The sequence below is a fragment of the Lampetra planeri genome, chromosome 5 (genome assembly GCF_965212315.1).
Source record: "Lampetra planeri chromosome 5, kcLamPlan1.2.h2, whole genome shotgun sequence".
NCBI classification, from domain to species: domain Eukaryota; kingdom Metazoa; phylum Chordata; class Hyperoartia; order Petromyzontiformes; family Petromyzontidae; genus Lampetra; species Lampetra planeri.
The window spans coordinates 8936672-8961920 of NC_136111.1; the positions used below are offsets into that span (position 1 = coordinate 8936672).

General features: G+C 50.6%; 1 protein-coding gene across 1 annotated transcript; it reads left to right on the plus strand.

Moving 5' to 3' along the window:
- Positions 1-283: 283 nt before the first annotated feature.
- On the plus strand, positions 284-23696 carry NFXL1 (nuclear transcription factor, X-box binding like 1). Its single transcript, XM_078594349.1, has 23 exons — positions 284-622; positions 2561-2817; positions 3317-3508; positions 4184-4296; positions 4965-5101; positions 5550-5728; positions 6029-6190; positions 6628-6728; positions 7648-7762; positions 8387-8511; positions 9108-9230; positions 9535-9625; positions 9925-10045; positions 10484-10643; positions 12390-12475; positions 13042-13063; positions 13766-13891; positions 14071-14237; positions 14754-14823; positions 14950-15060; positions 15750-15836; positions 16946-16999; positions 18859-23696. The coding sequence occupies exons 2-23, from the start codon at positions 2562-2564 to the stop codon at positions 19030-19032; spliced, it is 2772 nt and encodes a 923-aa protein (XP_078450475.1). The 5' UTR covers positions 284-622; position 2561; the 3' UTR covers positions 19033-23696.
- The last annotated feature ends 1553 nt before the right edge of the window (positions 23697-25249 follow it).

Sequence of the window (25249 nt, forward strand, 5' to 3'; positions counted from 1 at the left end):
GGGGGCGAGGAGGGGGGGGGGGCGAGGAGGGGGGGAGGCGAGGAGGGGGGGGAGGCGAGGAGGGGGGGGAGGCGAGGAGGGGGGGGCGAGGAGGGGGGGGGCGAGGAGGGGGGGGGAGGCGAGGAGGGGGGGAGGCGAGGAGGGGGGGGGAGGCGAGGAGGGGGGGGGCGAGGAGGGGGGGGGGGGCGAGGAGGGGGGGGGGGCGAGGAGGGGGGGAGGCGGAGGCGAGGAGGTGGGGGGGGCGATGGGAGGGGGCTGTCGAATCGATGCGGTCGACGCTCGATTTGTCTCTGAGTTTCTTAGGCTTCTTCCTGGACGCCGCTGGCCACGCGAACGGCGTCTCGCCGTCAAGAAGAGCCCCGAGGGGCTCTTGACGAGAGCGATTCGTTTTTTTAAACATTCTACTCAAAGTGAAGACCTCGTTCGCGTTTAAAAAACAACCCGCGGTGTTTTGCTTTAGCGAATTAAACGGCGATAAAAGTGCCGCGCATTAGGAATCGGGGGTACGGGGATCGCGACCATCTCGCCCCAGTGGCTCGTGGAGTGGAAATTCGCGCTGCAGCTGCTGCTGCTACAGCTGCTACAAAGCGATGACAGCATCGGCGTCCTTGATTTAAACCAAGTGAGATTAATACTTTAAATGTGTTTGTTGACAAGGTGAGAGACTCCGAAGGTGGCCTAGAGGCTGCAATGCGCGGGAGGCGGCGGTCACCTCGTGAGTTTTGGTGCAAGCGGGCAAATGCCCCCCGGGTCGTGAATGTTGTTAACATTATTGGGGTGTGTTGTTGCTGCTTTACTGGTCGACCGAATGATAAACACCGGTTATATCGAGGTATACGCCAGGGTACGGCAGATTTGCCCGTAGAAATGTCTCGCAGTAAACATAATTTGTGTTAATATATAAAAACTGAAACGAAGGAAGCTGCCAGACGGCGGTGTAATGGTTAGCGCACTCAACTCGACTTGCAATCCAGACGACGCCGGTTTCATTCGATCTCCCTGCGCGGCATTTGAAGCAACGTGGTTCCTGAACCCCCCCCCCCACCTCGCCTCTGCCCATCCACCAGCACTGCACAGTGTAAGGGGCCGGCCATAAATGACGTCACGCACCTAGGGGGAGAGGAGGGTTTGATAATTGTGACGTCACATCGAAATGCGCAACTTTAAATAAATCTAGAATTGTTATAACAACACTAATTGTTATAACAACACTCCTACAACATCAGAGTGCAGCGCCACATTAAATACGCACTACAATGACAATAGTTTAAAGCGATATGAAGCGTGTTTTATTTTCAAAATGGAAATATGGTTTTGGGGGAGGGGGCAGAGCTTTGTGACGTCATATTTGAGGGGGGGGGGTCTGACTTTTTGTGACGCCGTGTGACGAGGGGGGGGGGTCAAAAATCGTCCAAAATCGCGTGACGTCATTTATGGACGGCCCCTAAAGGGTCTCGCCGCCGTCGATAGGCAGGTCGCGTGCGGTGCGGTAAAGTGTGGTGGGTACGCCCAGCTCATCCCAGAAGTCTGGTCAGGGTGTGCTGCCATAGAGCTCCCCGAGTGGAGGAGACTCTTCCGCTGGCATTTAGAGAGCAAGCAATTGACTGAGAATCGAGAGCAAATTCACTTGTCCCGCCGTGCCGTTAGCACGTTAAGCGCATGCCAACCAGTGCATTTATTACTAAAATTTACACAGGATATGGTTATCGGGCCCAGACTTTCTGAACTGGCAATCATCTTCTGAAAATGGTTACCGGTTTATAGCAGTTGTTGCGTAACAACCCCAAAAAAACATTACATAACATCTGGTGCGACGCCTTGATTTGCCAAAAATTTGGCCTAAGAATTTTAAATGTAGTTTGTGAGGTGACGAACATTACTCTCATATGGAAGAATTGGTGGGAAAGTGCTACCCCACCTATTGTGCAGAACAGAGGTTACTCGGAGGGATCTGAGGAGAGAAAGTTCTGTTATATCCACTTCAGTGGGACATTCTCTAAGAGGAAAGTTTGCACAGCATTGTGTGAGATAATGGATGTGTTTGCCTCATGACATGACACTGTAGCACAATCAAGATATTCTTTGTGGGAAATTTAAATCAGTCGTTGAGATTGACTATTTCTTAATTTAACCAGGAAGACTGTTGAGATTTATTCTTAATTTAACCTGGCAATATTCAATTAGATTAATTTTAAGAAAGGCCGTGTTCACAACTGGTCTTGAGCCTGGACTTGAACGGGGGACAGGGAGTCGACAGCATGAATGGCTGGGAGAAAGGGGACTGCAGACGAGGGGGGGGGGGGCAGCAGAGGAGATTAAGCAAATAACAATACTAATAAATGGTAAAAACGAGACCAAACAGATCAGAAAATGTATTATTTTATTATTGAGTTGAATCACAGCCCCGAGTTGTGACATTGAATCACTACTCTTGAAAGTCATCAATATTAAAGCTCCAGCATTCATCTTCCCTTTGCTAAGCCATGCAAGACCCCGCTGATGGAGAGTCTTTATCTTCTAACCCCAACTCTCTCCTCGCGCTGCTCCCTTCCCTGTCCAGGATGGACGGCCCCCGTGCAAGGGGGCCCACGGCAGGACGGGGCCGTGGTCGAGGAGGGGTCCCCCCCAGGCCTCCGGGGAGCGCGTGGGCGGCAGGGGTGCCCGGAGGAGTTGCGGGGTCGCTTTTCCCGGGCGGTAGAGGTCGGGCTGCCACCCCTGCTCGCCCTCCAACTCCGGTGGCAAGAGGTCAACCGGGGCCAAATATGGGGCCCGCTGCTGGTGGGGTGAAGGTGACGCGTGGGGGCGCATCCATGGACGGTAAGAGAGACAGCCGTGGTTGAGTGAGAAACAAATACAGTCACGGGCAACCTCGTTATCCCCACATCTCCTTGTTCCCCAATGTGACCCATGTACCCATTCCTCCTCCTCGCCGTGTCTGTATTGCTGTGTCTCCCCTTCACCCCCTGTCTCCATGTTTTTCTCTCCCCTTTTCCTCTGTGTTCCTGCATTAACATTTCCCCTTGAACCCCATGTTCCATTCTCTCCCGTGTCTTGTCCATTTCTTCTTGTGTCCCCCATAATCCCATTGTGCCTGTGTTCTTCTTTATTCCTTTCCCTTCTCTTCCATGTCCCCGTGTCCCCGTGTCCCTTGGTTTTATGACTCGACATCTCCTTCCTTGTGCCCGTGTATCTTGTGTCTCCCTGCTCTCTTTATCCCCGTGTCACTTTTCCCCGGGTCCCCATGTCGTTATCTCTCTTTTGTCCCCATGCAACTGTGTGCGCATCTCCCTCCATCCAACCCTTGTCCCTATACCAGGCCGTTCAGCCCAGCAGAGATTCCACGAGGCTCAACTCGCCAACCAGGCGGCCGCCAGAAAATTCACCAACGATTGCGACAGGTCCACCTCCTCGGATGATGACGACGACGACGATGAGGATAACGACGTTAAGGAAGCGCAGAGCAACAGAATCCTGGACTCGGCGCTCCGCCAATACACAGGGCAAGCAGGCAAGTGCTTAAATGTGCATTTATGCATGTGTACATGTGTGTATGCACATGCCGTACACATGGGTACACATCACAATTTGGGGTCGAATATTTATCCAATTATGGATATTTTTGTTGTCTCGTTTGTACTAACCCGTTTGTGTTGTTTCTCATTTTCCCTGTCTTGTTGCCAGTTTTATTTTAAATCTCCATGAGTCGAAATGTAACGTGAGAATACCTTTGCATGTAATGTGTAAAAAATATCAACACAAGCGGTTGTCATCAGGCAATTTATAAAGGTTTGGGGACCCTCCAGAAAGATAGTCTTCAGACTCGGTGAAGCTTTCCTAGGTACACAGGCATAATCTGCCTGTATATCTCTATGCATCTCTCCATGTGTCTCCAGAACCAAACAGTAGTCTCAGCCCTCTGCGCTGCAATCTCTTAATAATGCCTTTTATTTGCCCAGGAACGAACTCTGTCATGGATTATTTAAAAAAAAATGATATTAATGAGTGTTTGGCTTCATGTGGAAAGAAACTGGAGAACTCGGATAAACTCCACCGAGAACATGAGGGTATAACACAGCCATCTTCTGGCCACCTTGCAGCCCCATGACCGACTATGACTTGTGGAAAGCCCCGGGGGGTCGACCATGCAAGCACTAATCGAGCTCGATCCCCTGTGTGCGTGTAGGCACGGAGGGGGCGGTTGTGCTGGAGAGGACGAGGCAGCTGCTTGAGGAGTGTCTGCAGTCGGGGGCGCTCTCCTGTCTCGTGTGCATCAGCAGCGTGAAGCGCACGCACGCCGTGAGCGCGCGCACGCGTGTGGCACACATAGCACACGCCACACACACCACTCACACACTCTGAATGGTGTACACTACGCACACGCGCATAGCTTACACCACTCACACACTCTGAATGGTGTGCACCACACATGAATAGCATACACCAAACACACGCTGTGAATGGTGTAAACCATACACCACATGCACATATTCATAGCATACACTACACAGACCACGAATGGTGTACACCACACACACACATGCATAGCATACACCACACACACTAAATGGTGTACACCACACACATGCCTAGCAAACACGGCAAGCTGTAAGCACACGCCACACTCACACGCACTGCACAGCATGCATCGCTCACACGCGGTACAATGGAACACACCACACACAGAATTCAGGGGAATCATACACTGTGTACACCATACGTGCACACGCAGCATGTGCAGAATACTCCACACATGCACACTTAGTGTACACCACACATTCACACATTGCTTGCACAGCTGCACCGTACATGCACGCATACAGCATATCCCGCACATGCACCCACACGTACTACTTGTAACCATGTGCACTGCATGCACCCCTGTGCATTGTGTCTAATCGTATGTATTGCATGTACCTATGTGTATTGATTGTATCCATATGTATTGTGTATATGCGCGCGTGCAGGTGTGGAGCTGCATGGGATGCTACAGCGTGTTCCACCTGCCGTGTGTGCAGCAGTGGGCTCGGGACAGCGCTCGCCTCGCTGTGCCCTCCCCGCTCTCCCCACAGCTCTTCCCGGCTGTCGACACGCCCTGGCACTGGTGCGCATGGGCATACATGGGGGGGGAGGGAGGACGGAGGGTTTTCGCCTTCGCAAGGCAGAATGTCGGGACGGCCGCGAACTTTAAAGGGTTCCTGAAAAGTAGTTGATTACAGTCTTTCGTCAAAATGAATAAGCAGCCATTATATCGCCTTGATATATCTGTCCACATACAAACTAAACGTATTATTACACTTTCCATTAACCAGGAGGCCTTTTGGGAGTCCACTATTTCAGCAGATGGGTGCAATAGAAGCACACTTTGGACCGGTTTTGACATGCAGTGTGTCATCAGTAGAGTCTTGATTGCTTGAACCAATGCTGGTGAACTGCCAGGTGTTATAGGTAAGAAGCCGCTATTAGCTGTGGGTCACAATCACTTAGTCTATCAACTTTACGACGAATATTCCGAGCTCTAATCGCAGCGCGTCCCCACGGCGCGCGTGCAGCCCCAAGTGCCGTCACGAGTACGCGCGGAAGGAGGCGCCCAGCGTGTACTACTGTTGGTGCGGCCGGGAGCCCGACCCCCGGCCCGACCCGTGGCTCGTACCGCACTCATGCGGGGAGGTGTGCAACCGCGAGCTGCGGCCGTCCTGTGGCCACCGCTGCCTCCTGTTGTGCCACCCGGGTAACTCATACACTGGTGTACAAAAACACGCACGCATGCATGCAGAGGACTGCCAATCCACACACGCATGGCTGCCCACCCACCTACACACACCAACATAGACAAAAATGTTGGCCACCCACCCCCTCGTGTGCTGTTCTGATCTTCATAGGTCCTCGCTAAAAGCACTTGCCCCAACAGTCTGTTAAGGTTGTACAGCAGTTGTTTGTATTTGCCTTTGCGTCTTGACATGTTTTCATTCACTCCTTGTGTGCATGCCCCCCTGCTCCCAACCCCCCACCCCCCAATGCCCCCGTGCAGGCCCGTGCCCCCCTTGCCCCCAGGTGGTGCGCGTCCCATGCCACTGTGGAGGGGGCGGCGTTCAGAGCCGGCGCTGTGGGGGGCGTGCGTGGTCGTGCGGCACCCCCTGTGGTCGCGCCCTGCCATGCAGGCAGCACAAGTGCAGCGTAACGTGCCACGCAGGTACGCACGGCGTGTATACACACACGCGTCGTGCATGCACGTACGCTACGTGGGTATGCAGTACTTGCCTCAACAGAATATTTGGGGGATCATTGTTTTGTGTATATGGTCTATGTAGGTTGTGGGGGACTATACTATAGCGGTTAGCGCTCTACGCTACAATCCCAGCCACCCGAGTTTGATGCCCACTCAGGGCCAACACCAGTGAGAATTATCTGAAATGGTCCTGGGCCTTCCCGGGGTCGATTCGGCCCCAAAATCAGTACCTGGTATGGTGTGTAAACATCAGCACTGAAGAGACAAAAGTGGCCGGGCGTGGTGCTGGTGACCCCCACCCCCTTGTGTGCCGTGCTGACCTTCATAGGTGCTCGCTAACAGCACTTGCCTCAACAGTCTATTCAGACTATACAGGGGGACCTGTATCTTTTTGTGTGTAGGTGAGTGTCCCCTGTGCCCGCACGTGAGCTCCCAGCTGTGCTGCTGTGGGACCTCGCGTGCTATGAGGCCGTGCAGCTCCCCTGACTGGCAGTGCATAAAGGTAACATGTGAGCACACACACAAACACACACACCCACACGCACCCACACGCATGCAGAAATGCACACACACTAAGACATAGTCATATACACGATTACACACCTGTGCATCTTACCCATGATGCAATGCATGCATAGTAAGCGTGAGCCTTGATTTGAATCAATGAATCGATGCATTATTACATGCCTAAAGGAGTGCACGATGAACCTGTTCAGTTGCTGGCCACAGTTAAAGAGGAGTATGGAATATTTGAACCGGTCCTTGGTCTCCCATTAGTTGACTCAGCCTTCCCTGATTACCAGGTGTAACGTGTTAATAAACATCAGCATTGGGGAGAGGCAAAGGGGGCCATGTCTGGTGATGGCCACATTACTTTCTCATGGTCGCAAACAGCACTCTCCCCAACAGCCTATATCGGTTATACGGGAGATTTCAATGCTTATCTGTGCATCAGGCACCTCCGATTAGCACAGTTGGCTACATACAGTGTGAAAGAAGTTTAATTTATATTATAAGCGTGCATCTGTGTATATCTGCACACGTGTGCCCTGGTGTGCATGGGTGTGTGCACGTTTATGTGCATGAAGGCATTTAAGTGCAACGTACACAAGTGTGAGCATGTGTGTCTGCATATTTGGGGAGTGGTAGGGTCGCGGTTAGCGCTACAAACCCAGTGACTCAAGTTTGATTCTCACTCACAGCCAACATCGGTGACCAATATCTGAACCGGACCTGGGTCGACTCGGCCTCAAATGAGCACCTGGTGCGGTGTGTAAACATCGCCACTAGGGAGGCAAAGGCAGTCTGGTGTGGTGCTAGCCACCCACCCACTTGTGTGCCGTGCCGGCCTTCGTAGGTTCTCGCAAAGAGCACTTGCCCCAACACGGGCGGGTCTTTGTCTTTGCATGCGTACGTGTCAGGTGTGTGGGAAGGCATTTGACTGTGGCGTACACACGTGTGAGCTCGTGTGCCACGCGGGGGCGTGTGGTTCGTGTCCACGCTCCGGGGAGCGCAGCTGTCCCTGCGGAAAGACAAGTACGTACACACGCGTATGCGCACACGAGCGTGCACGCATCCACCTGCACACACACTTTCACACACACAAGTAACTCATGCGCACGCTCAGGATTTGCATATGCACACGCACATACCTACAAATACAAGTGTTCAAAGACACATGAACACGTACACACGTACTTGTACACGCACACACGCATACACGCATGTGCATACACATACATGTGCATGTACATGTGTGTGCACAAGGACATGTGCACACTCACTTGCATGATGATAATTTCAAGTGGAAGATGAGATGATGGACAGTTCTGACAATAATTGCGGTGACCGTTGAAAAATTGTTGACGCTGGCAATTCATAATTATCATGTAGACGATGGTAACAATGATGATGGTGATCATGGATCATGATGTCACGGATGGAAATGAAGCCAATGATCACGACACGGCTGATGAGGCATCTTATGATCTTGGCAATGCCGACCACACCGGTCAATACTGACGATGCTGTTGATGGTAATGATGATGACAACAACGCTGCTTATGCTGATGCTGCTGATGACAATGTTGTTAACTATGCTGCCGATGAGGCTGCTGCTGCTGCTGATAATGATGGTGATACTGGCGGCCAACCCTGCAGGGTGCTCCTTGCCGTGCACGGAGGAGGTGTTACTGTGTGGGGACACGTGTGGCCGCCTCTTGTCATGCGGCGTCCACACCTGCGCACAGCGCTGTCACCGTGGACCCTGCGACACCTGCCGGCAGGTGAGGGGGCGGGGACTGGGTGGTCAGGGGTAGGGCTGAACGATTTGGGGAAAATATCTAATTGCGATTTTTCTGACAGATATTGCGATTTGATTTGCGATTACATTTTTTGAAGTCAAGCTTCAGTTCAATATCCACTGTGTAATCGACTTAAAACATGTGATGGAGCATTACCACATGATACCATCAAAATATGAACTTCTCTATGTATTCTAATGCAAGGATGAGAACTTGAAAGATATTAATTGCTTCCAACATGTATTTATTAAAATGTTTGAATTGAAATAGAACAATCAAACATAGAACAAATGTAAGTTAAATAAGTAAAGGTATAATAATAAATAATGAAACCATTCTAATAAGAAAGTAATAGGACTTTTCCAATCGCAAAAAACCGCAGCCTTTGCGATTTACTAATCGCATTGTTTCAAATTGCGATTTAGATTTGAAATCGATTAATCGTTCAGCCCTAGTCAGGGGCTGGCCAAGGGTGGGCGTGGCAGTGCTGGCCTTGGTGAGGGTTAGCTGCGCTGCGTGGTGAGTGTCTGTGTTGTTTCCGTGTCCCTGTGTCCCTACGTCATGGCGCTCACGTGCAGGTGGTAGAGAAGGTGTGTCGGTGCGGCCGCCACTCGAAGGCGATGCCGTGCCTCAAAGAGTATCTGTGCGACACGCGCTGCACCCAGCAACGCACCTGCCAGCGCCACGCCTGCCGGCGCAAGGTGCGTACGTCCACACACGTGTATTTGTGCATCGTATCAACATCGCTACCCCTCATTTGCCCCCGTGGCCCGAAAAGGCACTCGCTAACTAACATCATCAATCTTTCTGACAGGCAGTCCATTTCATTTGGCTTATCTCTGTATGTCAGGCTTGTTACCAATACGTCAACCGTGCTTCTCTGTGCCCCGATGTGTTCCTGCACGTCCCCGTGGGTCCCTTTGTGTTCCTCTGTGTCCCTACTTGTCCTTTTGACCCCGTCTTCCCGGGTACCTGTCCTCTCTCGGTGTGCCCACCACTCCACAGTGCTGTGACGGGAGCTGCCCACAGTGCGACCAGGTGTGCGCCCGTTCCCTCTCCTGCAAGAACCACAAGTGCTCCTCCATTTGCCATCCCGGTGAGATGTGTGCAGGGCATCGTGCCTGTGGGGGTGGGTGGGGGTGCAGTTGGGCATGCATGGACGGGGTATGTGCAGCGAGGCATTGGTGAGGAGTGCGCTATGTGGAGAGTGTGGCGGGCAGTGCGAGTGAGTGGCAAGCGCGGGGTGTGCGTGGTGAGTGTGAAAAGCGTGGAGGTGAGTTGTACGGTGAGTGTGGTGACAGTGTTAAGAGTTGTGAGTGCGGTAGCTGCGTGCATGATGCACGTGGTGAGCGTGGTGGGTGTGTGGTGTGACTGTGCCATGCCTCTGTGCTTCAGGCAGCTGCTATCCGTGCGGGGTGAGCGTGGAGGTGAGCTGTGCATGCGGTTCCACGAATGTCACGGTGCCGTGCGGTAGGGAGAAGCACACGCGCCCCCCGCGCTGCAAACAGCTGTGCAGGTGCGAACCTCCCCCCCCCCCCCACCACTACGTTCCTTACACCCCCTGTCCGTGCGTCCCCACTTGTGTACGTACAATACACTCGAGATTTCTCTAGCAGCGTCTAAATGTGATCGCATCTCAAGAACCTGTAAAAAAAACTATGAGCATAGTTTCATGAAAAACAGAACCATGCCTCGTGTATTCCTGTGTGTATGTACGTACCCTTGTCTCTCAGTGTGTCCTCGTGAGCCTGTGTTTGTGTCCCCATGTGTACGTGCATGCTTGCGGGCATATGTGGGTATGTATTAATGCGTGCGTGTGTTTGCGTTTATCCCCTGTCTGTAAATGCTTGTTTGTGGATGTGCACGCGCACGTGTGTGTGTACATGCGTTTGTGGATGTGCGCGTCTGTGTAAATGCGTGTTTGTGGATGTGAGCACGTGTGTTGCTTGTGCAGCGCCCAGTCGGACTGCCACCATGCAGCACGCGAGCCCCACCGCTGCCATGGGGGGCTGTGCCCCTCGTGCCGCCAGACGTGTCGCCTCCCGCTCAAGCCGTGCGGGCACGTGTGTCCCGCCCCGTGCCACGATAACGACACGCTCGCCGAGCCCGCCGCGGTGAGTCGCACTCGCACACACGAAAACAACACACACAAATGCACACTCAAAGACGCAGGCTAAGACTGCCCCCCGTGTAGCCCTTAAACTAAACTAAATAATTTTTATTTTACAAGGTAAGGCCCAATGAGCCATATAGCTCTTTTTAAGAAGCAAAGTGGCTAGTCATGTGGAAATTTATAGCAGCCAAATACTCGCATGATTCTAAATGTGGAGGGAAAAACTGGAGGACCCGGAGAAAAATGCACACGACCACGGGGAGAATATGCAAACTTCAAATATACAGGCGTCAGGGTCTGGATCGAACCCGTGACCTCCTGCATACCAGGTAGGTAACATCTCGCCACTGTAACTGCCCCTCTCTGACAGTCACCAGAACCATGCTCCCTAGAGCCCCTTCCCATGCCATATAAACTCTGGTGCCAGAGAGAGGCTATAACATGCACAGTTCCACTCTCGTAGGAGTAGTTGGCGCTAAACGCCGTAGTGCCTCAATATACGTCACTACACATTTATCATGTGTACACTGTCATTAAAAAGGCTATTCCCGATACCCCAATGAAGCCCTCGTATATCGCTCATAGGTAAAAAAATTGCGCTTTCGGTAACGCACCTCCATTGGAACCATGTTATAACGACCTCCTATAGCGCTGTTTCGTATAGCGTTCCGTTATCAAAAATGCATCCTGAGTGATTAAAGAGGTATGCCTGTACACAGAAGTACACAATTACACAAACACAAACCGGCACAGTGTACAAACTTCCGCATTACTGTGCCCTGCTCTCACATTAGTGTGTATATATACACATTATATAAATATACTAGCAGAAGTACCCGGCGTTGCCCGGGTGAAAAATATATTTCTTAATAACCTTACATATATACACAGATGGGCTGCTACCCCTGCCCCCCCCAGCCACGATCTCCTCGGCCGCTGTGCAGTAATATGTACGGCCTATAGTGTGGTGGGGTGTCGAGGCCTAGTACCGTGCAGAGCCTCCGGCCTCGCCTAAATTGCCCACCCGGCTGAGGCTGGGTACTGGGGCCGTTACCCCCCCCCCCCGCGCTACAATAATACTGTCTAATCGCTATAATTTTATTATCTACCGACCCTATAATAGTAATTGCACACATTGGGGTGGGGGGGGAGTGAAGAGGACGTGAAACTTTGATGAATTTACCTCAGAGTCGCGTGTTAATGCGTGCGCATATTTTTAACGGGAATTAAAAATGGCGTCCACCTCGCAGCGAATGCGTCGCTACCCGTTGCCAGGGGCAACCGCCGTGGAAAACCAAACGGACCAATCGTGTCTCGCAAATCCCTCACATTTCGTCCAATGAAACTGCGTATGGTCCGGCGACACACAGACAGACACACACACACAGACAGACAGACAGATTTGCGATTTTATATATATAGATGGGGTGGAGCAGTGGCACAGTGGTTTGCACACTGCACCATGAACCTAGCAACCTGAGTTCGATTCCCAGCCACGGCGAGTGATATCTGAAATGGTCCTGGGCGCGGCTTTACCCAATCCACACTGACCAACGTGGTGGAGTATTGTCAAACAACCGACATGTCCAGCACAAGGTCTTGTGGGTACCTGTACATCTCTACATATATCTGCGGATGTCTGCACATGACTGCAATCTACAATGCTCCTAAACGTTTGCACGCTCGTGTTTCTGCCCATGCATTGGTGCATGTGCGTGTGTGTGCCCGTGCGTTTGTGTGCATGTAGGCTCAGCGCGCTGGCCCCTGGGAGCTGCCAGCGCCCGTGGTGAAACGGGCGGTGTCGTGTCCACCGTGCATGCATCCCACCCCCACGTATGTACACGTACCCATGCGCACGGCTCACGTGTGTACAATACAACACAAAGATCCCCCGTATAGGGAAACTGCTGTTAGCGAGCACCTATGAAGGCCAGGATGGCACACGAGGGGATGGGTGACCAGCACCACACCCCCACACACATAGACACACGCAGACCACATAAGTAGACCTAGGAGAGGCCCTAGATCAGTTAAAATATTCACCTATGTTGGTTGTGAGCAGGGATCAAACTCGGTTGCCAGATGTGTAACAAAGTGTGCTAACCACTGCACTTCTGCTCCTCACTGACACATACCCATGCACACAGCCCACATGTGTACAGACCCACACAGACTGTGTGTATACACACATAGCCCACACACCCTCGCATACAGCTCACATATGTACACACAGTAGACCCGCAAACACCCACACACTGGCCATATATGTACACACGCCTGTGTAATAGACCACAGTTGGAGGATGTTATGTTCATCATTGTAATATGAATCTGTAGTAACATGTGCACGTGTGTGCATGTCCGTACGTACATGCTTTTGTGTTTGCGTGTGTATTTCAGGAAATGCCTGGGAGGCCATGAGGTGAGCACTGCACGCCCACGGACTTCAACTCGCGTACACACGCATTCAAACCCGCACTCTGATTCTCCCGTGTAGGAGTGCAGTGTGTAAGTTGTTGCGGCGCCGTGTGGATGTGGCATTGCGATGATGACGTGGTTTGTGGTGTTATATGCTGATGGTTTGAAATGCTGAGTGGTGTGGTTTGGTGTGACGTGAGATTGTGACGTGAGATAGTGACGAGTCTGCCAGTAGTGTGGTTTCATGTGGTGTGATGTGACATACTGGTTTTGCAGTGTGCAGTTCGGTATGACCTTCGTGCTGGTAGTCGATTGTAACACGGTGGAGTGTGACGTGTTTGTTGTGTAGTGCAGCACATGCATGTGCGCATGTGTGCGTGCGAATGCTTTGTGGTTTTGTGCACTGCGCCACTAACCCAGTCGCTTGAATTTGATTTCCGGCCGTGGCTAACATCAGTGTCGAGTGATATATGAACCGGTCCTGGACCTCCCCTAGGGCGACTTATCCACAAATGAGCATCTAGTACGATGTGTGAACATCACCACCGGACATAAAATGGTGGACAGGCATGGTTCTGGCCACACCACCCCCTCGTGCACTGTGATAACATTAAAATGGTGCTCAGTAATAGTACTTGTCCCGGCAGTCTGCGTCGGGTATACAGGGGATATTTGCGTGTGTGTACGTGTGTGTGCGTGCATGCAGGAGAGTGCGTTGCCGTGTCACGCCGCCAGCCCCTCCTCGTGCGGCCGTGCGTGTGGTCGATTGCTGGTGTGTGGGAACCACACCTGCTCGCTGGTGTGCCACGCCGTCACGGGCTCCGGCCTACAGGTGTGTACATGGTGTCTGCATACAGTGTGTGTACGTGCATTAGCGTACGTGTGTATGTCGTAACCAACCCCTTGTGTGCTGTGCCGGCCTTCATTAGTGCTCGCTTAAAGCACTTTCCTTTTCTGTATGTTGAGGTTATACGGGGGATCTTTGTTTTTGGTGTGCGATGTACGTGCCAGGCCGGCCCGGAGTGTGCGGTGTGCGAGGAGGGGTGTGCACGTTCCCGCCCGGCGGGGTGTACCCACCGGTGCAAGCGCCGGTGCCACCTGGGCCCCTGCCCGGCCTGCACACACACCATACGCACACCCTGCCACTGCACACTCGTGTCCATCCATCTGTCCTGCAGGTGTGCATGTACACAACACACACACAGTGGTATTCACCATACATGCGCACACACACACACACACCACTCCTCAGTACACAACAAGGTACACACTGCCTCTCAAACGCACGCGCCAATCAACAATGCATGCCGACACATGCACACGTTGCATACCACATTTACGCACTAAAATGCACCCCACACACACATGCACTGATGTCCACCCTTATATGTATGCATGTTGAACTTCTTTCACACCGTACGCAGCCAACCGTGCTAATCGGAGGTATGGTGAAGGATCAAATACTAATCACAAAAACAGTTCCCTATGTATCTTTCATATTCTCACTTGTCTGTGTCTCCTTGCATCTATGTATGCGTGTCTCCATGTCCCCGCCTCCCATGTTGTCTCCTTCCGTATCCATGCCTCAACTTTGTGCCCATCCCCACGCTGGTCCACACTTGGGCCTGGTGGCATCTCCACGTGTTCTGCGAGCACCCGCAATCTCGCGTGTGCCTCTGTGTCCCGCCCCACAGCGAGCTGCTCTCTGCAGGTGAGACGGAGCGAAGCAAACTGCTCTCCTGCAAGAACCAGTGTCCGCGAAAGGTATGCACCGCACCCACCGTATATACGGTACGTACCACAGTGTATGCTCTAAGTGTGCGTGCGCTCGTGCGTGTGTGTTTAGCTGGTATGTTCTTGTTGTGTTCTGCACTCTGTGTGTGTGTGTAGTTGGAGTGTGGACATCGCTGCCGCGCCCTTTGCCACCCGGGCGCGTGCCAGACCGGCGAGGCGTGTACGCACCGCGTGCGCGTGCGGTGTGCATGCACGCGCATCAAGAAGGTACCGCGCACACATGCACCGCCGTTCTCTATTTGCGTGGTGTGCGAATTTGGAGTGTTATGTGAGGAGTGGTAGTACAATGGTTAGTGCGCTGCGCTACGAACCCAGCGATTCGAGTTCGATTCCCGCTCACGGCCAACGCCATTTACGACCTCAAACATCTGGCGGGGGATGGAGTCGCGGAGACGAATGCACATCTCCTTGCCAACCAGGTGTGCCTTGTCCCTACATGCACACAGGAACACAATGTTCAGCACACTGCGCTACAAACGCGGCGACCACAGGTCGACTCCCGCTTATAGCCAACATCGGCGACGAATATCACAACTGGTCCTGGGTCTGTCCTAGGTCGACTCAGCCTCAAATGAGTACCTGGTGCGGTGTGTAAAATGATCACCACTGGGGAGACAAAGGCGGTCGCGCATGGTTCTAGATACCCACCCCCTCGCATACCGTGCCGGTCTTTATAGGTGCTCGCTACTAGCACCTGCCCCAAGTCTGTTAACGCTATACGGGGGATCTTTGTCTTTGTTGTGTTTGTGTGGGTGTGGGTTGTTCTTGGGTATGTGCGGTGTTTGTTCACTATGTGTGGTGTTCTAATGTGCTGTGGTGTGTGTATGGTATGTATGGTGTGATGTTCATGGTATTTGTGGTGTGCTCACATGGTGTTCTGTGTGGCTTGTATGTAGGACTCGGTGTGCTGGAAGGTTCAAACTGGCCAGCTGCGCGTGGATTGCGATGAGGGGTGCGAGGAGGAAAAACACAAACTCCAGCAGGTACATAATTGCCGAGTGAGCGGTCAGCACTCTTAATTACTGAACCCTGGTGTAATGCATTGTCTGTGTGGTGCATATGTGCCAAAAATTGAATAATGTTACATAAGGCAGCCTGCACACAATTTCCATCCTCCCTCAGCAGTTGGCTTGGGAGGTCATCCCTGCCCTGGTCTCAGGCTCTGTATCGCTCTTTGCACCTTTAGGGCAGATGTGAAATCAGCCATCCACTCACAAGTGATGACTATTTCCTCCAACTTTTGAGGCTATGCCACCGTCACAGCAACTGGAGGGGTTTGCCCTGTGTGCGTGGTGTGTGTGAGTGGTGGGATAGAGAAGAGATGGCTCATGTGGTACATGAGGATATGGAGCTGAGTGGACATACCGATGACTGGTACCAGCAGTGTCAAAATTGGCCTCTGTGGAGGAGACTCGTGAAGGACGCTACTGGGCAGTTGGAGGCAGTCGCCCTCCAGCAACAACGGAGGGCAGAGGAGCGACGCTCACAACGAGCAAAGCACCGGGTGGCTAAAGCGCAGCAAGTTGGCACAGTAGGGGGCACAGGTGGTGCATCGGCCAGTCATCTCAGTCAGTCGACCCGTGGCACCTGCTGGGTCTGCCCCATGACCTACACTTCACGTGGCCTCCACATGCACATAGCCTGGCACAAGTGCCATGGTGACGTCACCGCCACTTAGTGGCGAATGGCGGTTGTTGTTGTTGTGCGTGTATGCTGCGGGGGTGCAGGCCTAGCCAGGGCCACACGAGGCAATACTTACAACAACAGTCGGAGTGCCAGGAAACTAAAACGCAGCTAGTGGGCACAATTGGGAGCACCGGTGGTGCCTCTGCCATTCAGTCAACCCATGGCACCTGCATCCATCCCATGATACTTCACGTGGCCTCAGAGTGCACCTAGACTGGCATGGGCACTGTGGTGACATCCCTGCCACTCGGTGGCGAATGGCGGATGTAATTGTTGTGGAATGGATCGGTGTGATATGCTCGGAATATGTAAGTGGTGTAAGTGGCACAGGGTGCGTCGGAAAGTGTTCTTTGCTTGTGGTGCATGTGCTGTATGTGGTGTCGTGCGTGCGGTGTTTGTTGTGTAGGTGAAGTTGGCCGAGGAGCAGGCTGCCTTAGAAGAAGAGGAGAAAAAGAAACAGGTGATGCACGCACACACCCAACTATACATGACACAACAACGGTCGCCATTCAGCACTTAGTGACAGTGACCTCACCATGGTGCTTGTGAAGTATTGGAAAATGACGGCAGGAAACTCCTTGACGGGAACACACTTCTTTTATTAAATCTTGACTTGTAACAATACAACGCGTGGCCTCTCTTCTTCACAATGCGCTTCTCTTGACTCTGGATTCTGTGCTGCCGGCTCTCTGTGCCTCGTGTAGACTCCGCGCCTCGGCTACACTCCTCTCTCGCCTCGTGTAGACTCTGCGCCTCTGCTACACTCTCCACTCGCCTCGTGTAGACTTTGCATCTCTCTCTCTGGCTACACCGTATGCATACTCGGCTCGTGTAGACCTTTCTCTCTCGCTGGCTACACCGTATGCATACTCGGCTCGTGTAGACCGTTCTCTCTCGCTGGCTACACACTATACATTACTCAGCTCGTGTAGACCGTTCTCTCTCGCTGGCTACACACTATACATTACTCAGCTCGTGTAGACCGTTCTCTCTCGCTGGCTACACACTTATACCTTACTCAGCTCGTGTAGACCGTTCTCTCTCGCTGGCTACACACTTATACCTTACTCTCCTCTACTCTCCATTACTCTCCTCTCCGGGCTCTATCTCTGCACCTTCGTCTTCATTCTTAGATGGTTCCACTTCCGCCCCTGCTCCTCTGTGCATCACCTTATATACCCCTTCTTCCCGGGAGACGGAGCGGATGCGGACCTCAACGTCGGCACCGCTCCTCAGTTACCCAATCCCCACGCGCTATCCCTACGATCCGGTTCCGCTCAGCGCGTGTTTCCACTCCCCGACCAATCACACCGCGCTGCTACCCGATCACTCCCTCTGGGCGCGTCACCGGCACACAGCCAATCAGCAGCACTACCCCCACCCGCGCACTGACGCCTGCTCCTCCCCGTCAGCGCGCGTCACCACACACACACCCGTACATACGCGCTGGCACACGACATATACACCCAGCGCGTATCACCACTACACTTGTACCAAGCGAGGTGCACTTTGAGGCCACGTGAAGTTGTCGAAGGCTTGCTAGCAGGAGGTCACGGAACAGCCCCAAGTGTTTTGGGTTAACTGGGATGACAACTTGGACATACACATACCCTATCTCATGAATTAACATCTCAACACAAACACACCTGTACATAAAGATAAAGATCCCCCGTATAGCCTTAACAGACTGTAGGGGCAAGTGCTGTTAGCGAGCACCTATGAAGGCCGGAACGGTACACGAGGGGGTGGGTGGCCAGCACCACGCCCGACCGCCTTTGTCTCCCTAGTGGCAATGTTTACACACTGCACCAGGTACTCATTTGAGGCTGAATCGACCTAGGGAGTAGCCCAGGACTGGTTCAGATAATCGTCACTGGTGTTGGCCGTGAGCAGGAATCGAACTTGTGTCACCGGGTTCGTAGCGCAGTGCGCTAACTGCTAATTGACCAATCCCCACACACCTTAGTACACGTATGCACACCTCCACCGATATGAACTCGCACTCAGCTGTGATTGTAAACTTTACTTCATCATTTGAATTTGCCAGTGGGTTTGGACCTCCATGCTGCCGCATGTCTCCGTGTCCCTATGTTTGTGTCTTCCTGTTACCCATCTCTCCATCCCAGTGTGCGTGTGCATAATCCCTCTTTCCCACGTGTCACTGTGTCCCCATGTCTCCCTTTGTATTCCCGTGTCTCCCCACCTGTTCCCCGTGTCGTCGTGAATCCCCATGTCTCTGCGTCTTCTTTTTATCTCGCTGTTCCTGCGGCCTGTCTGTCCCCCGTACGTCCCCATGCATTCCTGTTTGTTCCCGTGCAGGCGGAGCTGGAGTCTTACGCACGTCTCTTCGGGAAGAAGCGCCGTCGCGATCGCTCGCAAGCACTGGCCGCACCCGCTGCCTCGCACACGCGCAGGAACATCGCCATCACAGCCATCGCCGCCACCGTCATCGCCATCATCGCTTCCGCTGTCTCTTACATATACAAGGATTGATCATTACCCATCATCGCATTCATCACCATCATCACAACCATCATCACGAGTATCACCATCATCATCATTGCCATCATCATCACTGTTATAACCTAGGCCAGTTTGGACTAACACCCACCTTCGCCATGACCCTCGTCAGCACAGGTACACTCAATACTATAACAATGTTGGTGGTGGTGATATATTAATGCAGGCTGTTTACTTGAGGGTAATACAATCATGGTTGTTGTTGGAATAAATGGAGCTAATATAGTGATTAGACACACGACCCGAGGCCTACGCACAGCAGACACACATCCGTACACCGATGTACCCCCTTTGTCATTCTATGAATTTTCACGATTCGGGATGGCAATATTTAATCAAATAGATTCTATTAACCAAGTTCTTAGTTGACAGTCTTAGCCCGGCCACTAATGGCTGCACACAAAAAAGCTCATCGCATTATATATTGACCGCAGTGATTTTTTTAAAATGTATTCTTGATTTGAACTGTGGCCCTGAATTGAAATATTTCATACAACTGCAATGGGGTGAATTTTTCACCCCCCTTCCACCCCATGAAAAACACTAAATTCGTCCACTAAACTCGTCAACGACACAGTAAATAATACCAGTCACTCAAACTCGCCACACACACCACTCTTGCCCACCACACCACTCGTGTTCACCACACATGTTCACCACACATGTTCACCACACACACTACTCGTGCTCATCACACACACACTGCTCGCAGTGATATACATTTGTTCTCAAAAGAATTGTGTTTGAAAGTGGTGTGCGCATGTTAAAGAAGAGATATACGGGCAGGAGCGTTCCACTAGAATGGATGGGTTCGAGTCCTGATAGGGTGTTACTCCCCAAGCCGTCATCATCTCTCGGGCTCATGGTACCACGATCCAATTTTATGTCTGTGCATGAGTCTATTGTATCACTCCATCTCATATTAGAAGGGGAGGCATCCTTTGGCAAAATTGTTCAGAGCAACATTATTAAGTGTTTTGTTTTCTCCATTAGCTTGACCAGAGAGACAAGGGCATATAGAGACGTACATAAAAAAAATTAACTCCATTAAACTGTACACAAATACACTGCCTTTTACTGCCATCTGCTGGCCACATAGCCAAACTAATTTTACTATGTCCTGAAGTCAGACCGTTTCATGAGCAGATCTTGATTCCCCATATTGACGTCTCACCCCACCACCTCTGAGCTTGCTTCGTGAACAAGATTTAGTTTAAATAAGGGGCCGTAAGTCAGATTCCGTGGTGCGTGGTGCTGGAGTCGGCAACGACGTTGGTCCCATCGCCTTCAGTGAGTACCCGCGGCACGCAGGAGAGCCACGTTGGCAGCAGGACGGGGCAGGTAAGGGGCCGTCCATAAATGACGTCACGCACCTAGAGGAGGGGGTCAGACATTTGTGACGGGGGGGGGGGTGAGAAATGTGACGTCACATCAAAATGCGCAACTTTAAATAAATATAGACAACACGTTCTACTTAATTTAATAGACATTCTCCGACAAGAGTGCAGCGCCACATTAAATACGCACTACAATGACAATAGTTTAAAGCGATTTGAAGCATGGTTTTTTTTGGGGGGTGGGGCAGAGCTTTGTGACGTTATACAGTATTTGAGGGAGGGGTCTGACTTTCTGTGACGAAGAAGGGGGGGGGTCAAAAATCGTCCAAAATCGCGCGACGTCATTTATGGACCGCCCCTAAGGTGGTCGGCGGTTGTGGACAGAAGGTTTTGGGAAGGGAGAGTCAAATCTAATTGTGTTTTTGCTTCAACACATGGGCACCTTACTAGCACATCTGCCACGCATTGAGCGAATTTCACAGTGGAATCGCAGCAGCCAGCCAGGCCCAACGACGCATTCTGCCGATATACCGTCCCGCCACATTCTAAACGTTGCAAGGCAACGATTGTGACCATGGGATGAAGCCCTCCTCCCATCAGGCCCAGCATGCCACGTGCCATCACGCTGTGTATTTTATGCACGCAGCCGTATTATTGATTAATTAAGGCAAACATGGGGCTGTATTATTGAGACAACTGGATACCAGTTTCGTGCTTACACGTAGTATTGGTGAGGTTGCGTGGCATGCAAGGCATGACGGGCAGACGATTGTAATCGTGCATTTCGGTGTATAAAAATTACCTTGTTACGTGCATTGCATACCCAGTGAACATACAACGTTGGCATGTGGTTGGAAACGTACTTTCCAACCCTACCGATTTAAGCGTTATTCTGCCAATGTTTTTTACCGCGACACCAAATAACCGAATTTCGATATTCAGCATATCCCTTGTTAATGCGATCTTTGCTTTGATAATTAGTTTGCGGTAACATTGTTTTTTAAGTGCAACCTGCTGCTTACACTGGTAGGGTTGGCCGTATTGCTAGGTTTACTCAGCATTTACCCAGTAAAACACGCAATTCTGGGCCAACGTTGGTCCATCATCGTTTGGTCCAACGGGCCCACCCACGTGTCAACTTTGACCATATTGTTGCATGTTTACTGAGTATCTGATGAGTTACATTCGCAGAAAGTGTTGCAATTGGTGTGCTGAATCCCAACCCTCAGCACGTGTTGTGTTTCGGGAGGCAAGGCGCACGCTGCGCCGCCGTGCCGAAGCGCGTCCAGGAAGGCGTTTGCCACAAGTTCCGCTTGCAGCCCACGCAACTTCCCCCTTTTTGTCACACGTTGGGACTTTTTTTTGTGCCTATATTTTTTTCGCTGCCACTGCTGCCACGAGTCCCATTTATAGCCCTGCCTGCCAGCATAGCGATGTTGAGCAAGGAGGACTTACAGTGCGCGTGTCGGCAAGGGTTGTAGTACGACACCTTTCACCAATGATCCCCAATGTCGGGTTAAACCCGTCTTGGCAAATGGCAAATCGGTGATCATGGCCACACCACCGCACTGATGATCAATAATGATAAAAGTAAGTACATGTGATGGATCAATAATGATAAAAGTAAGTACATGCACAGCTTTTTAGTTCGCTGGTGGTTGAGCGCTTTCCCAGGGTCATGGAGGTCAAGTGATGAATTCGCCATTGCGGGTTCGTGAATGCATAAGACAGACGTGTGGGCACGACCCTGTGCTGACCACCACGTAGCCCTACCGGCATTCTGCCCATGACAACTTGGCGTGCACGACGGCCGCCCATCCGCGTCCTATCCATCTTTAAATCCTGCTTAGCTTTACAGATCTGACGCACGGAGCGCGCATTCCAGGCTAATTGGTGATAGACGGATGAATATGGGTTCCACTTAAACAAGTATCTTAGTCCATAAGCCTATTGGGTTACCAGACTAATATCCAGTATAATGTTTAAACACGATCTCATGTAAAGTCAGAACTATTAAACAAATGCTGCTAGGTTATAATTTGTTATAAGCAAGAGCACCTTATTTATAAGGCGGAGCCCAGGCCAATCCAATAACAAAACGCTGTTGTCGAGTCTTGTGGGTAAACAAATAGACCTGTCTTGTGGTCTTTCTCAACCAATATTTTTGCTAAATATATAGAAATGAAGCCAGGTACAATACAAGTAATGATACGAACGAGACATTCAAATCGGTTCTTATACAAGACAACAAATACGGTTTATAGTATTCTTGAATCTAAATGCAGTCCTGCTGAATCATGGCATTTTATCAAATTGAATGGCGGGAATTATTGTGACACTACTACGATGGAATACTGTACATGTACTGGCAATTACACATCTCTTTTTGGAGGTTCTGAGCCGATGGTGGAAATTGCACATTCCTATGACAAGAGCGATGGCGCAGTGATTAGTGGACTGCACCGTGAACTTGGCGATGTGAGTTTGGATTCCCAGCCATGGCTAACATCAGTGGTTTGGAGTGATTCCTGTGAACTGATTCTACCCCCCTCCCCTCTCCGCCCTTCATCCTTCACCGATCACAGTGTTGATGTGTGATCAAGTAACCCCTATGACGAACGTGGCGTGGCAAGGCCTTCAACAATGATTTTACAAAAAAGCGGTTACATATATGGAATACTCTTAACTCAACTGCCATCCTAGAAATAACACAATTTGTCTGAGTATATATCTATCACAATCATTGAAAGTGGACTATCATCAAAATTATGTAAAGGGGTAAGTCAGAGCTGGTCGGAGTCCCTTTGGAAAACCTAATTTGGTCAAGAAAATCAGGACGCCAATGAGGCTTAATAAGGGAGGATTTTAATGCACGTTGGGTGACCATAACATATACAGCTCATAGAAAAGTTTTCAAAGAAATACTAAGTGGTGCATGCTGGGAAATACGCTGAGAAAAAAATATTGAAATCTGAGACATCACAGTGACAAGAGAATAGAGAAGTGGGCTTGGGCAGGACAGGTTCCAAGAAGGGGTGAACTCTCGGTGGCCAAGACTTTGACAACAACAAAAACAGCCAAAGGAGAGGACGTGCATGACGAGAGGACGAGAGGACGTCAACTGAGGGTCTGGGGCAATGAAATCAGCTGGTGTGCAGGAGTTCGATGGATTTGCTGAGGCTGTGAGAGATGGTGATGGCTTGAAGAGGGATTCGTCCAGCAGTGGATATACTATGGTTGGTGTGTGTTTATACCATCATTCTATACCATGTGCAGTTATTAAAATGCAGGTTCACACTTCGGTGATGTCAATTGTGTTTTTGTAATGCAGATAATTTAATTATTGGAATATTTTAAGGGCAGGAAAATCGATGTTATTGACCCACTGGCCTTCATCACGAATAAACAAGGGTGATGGCGGTGATGTATCTTGCCATCGGCGAAATCCAGACGACGGCAGTGTCCCCTTTTGCATGGTTCGTTTGTTGAGGTCAAGGCCTGTTAGTGAGCACCTATTTAAGTCCACATTTATTGAATGTGCCCATGTGAAAGGGCTTTACAACAGGTCTTTCCATCATACGTGATCATCGTAATTAATATTTGTAACATGTACTGCTGGATGAAGGTATCCCCACACGTGTCGGTTTTGTGGGTGGTTTGACCATATTTCACCACGCTGGTGAGTGTGGGTTGGTCAAGCTGGTGATGGAGAGGCTGCTCTGAACAAGTTCAGATAGAGTATAGTGCTCCAACCGCCATATCAACTTCTCCGTACACCGCACTGAAGTATAATTCATCCAGCATTCAACCATTTTCACACATCCAATTCTCATAATCCTTACAATACCACTACATATAAATAATCTGTCATATCTCCCTCAAATATTATTCTTACAGCAGTATTCACCGCACACATCCTCTTCCCGTAAACCATGCGCATTGTGAAAATATATTACATAAAACATATATGTTTTGAGGCCATACATAAACCCTAAAAAATAAAAGCGTGACTAAAGTCACAAAGAAGTTAAATTATGATTTCAAGCTTTGGTGACTGCAGGAATTACTCTTTGGTTCTTTCGGTAAAGTCGCGTAGAAAGAAAATAAATTAAATTATTTAAATACGACGTTTCGATTGCAACACAAGCAGTCGTCATCAGGTAGAACAACATTTTAGAGAGACAAAACACAAACACGGAGACAGACACAAGCAGAGAGAGACACTACATAGACACACAGAGACCCAATGCCTCTGTGTCGTAGCCTTAAATGGAGAGAGGAGGGAGCAGAGAGAGGTGTGGGTCTGCTGGAGCAGAGAAATTAGCATGTCAATGAGAGAGCTGTGTGGAAATCCACCCCGAAGCGGCCGGGGGAGAGAAAGACCCAGCAAGTATGGTAAATTTTAGAGAGAGTTGTGTGGAAATCCACCCCGAAGCGGCCGGGGGAGAGAAAGAGTGAATGGACGTATGAGTGCCTGGTAAATTTTTGAGAGAGAAATAGGCAGTTTGAGAAAACAAAATTAGCTATTTTTTGGAAATGTAATGCAAGTGGATAGGTTATGGCTGATGTGTGTTTATACCATCATTCTATACCATGTGCAGTTATTTAACATGTAGTTCTACCTGATGACGACTGCTTGTGTTGCAATCGAAACGTCGTAATCTATATCATGATACCTCCTTTGCCAGGAGCAAAATATAATAATAGGGTTTTTACCCTTCTGTGCCAGATAAAAGGGTAAAAAAACTATTATTATCGTATTCTATTCTTTAATTAATTTTCTTTCTACGTGACTTTACCGAAAGAACCAAAGAGTAAGTTCAATTATGTAAAAAAATAATTGGTCAAATCTG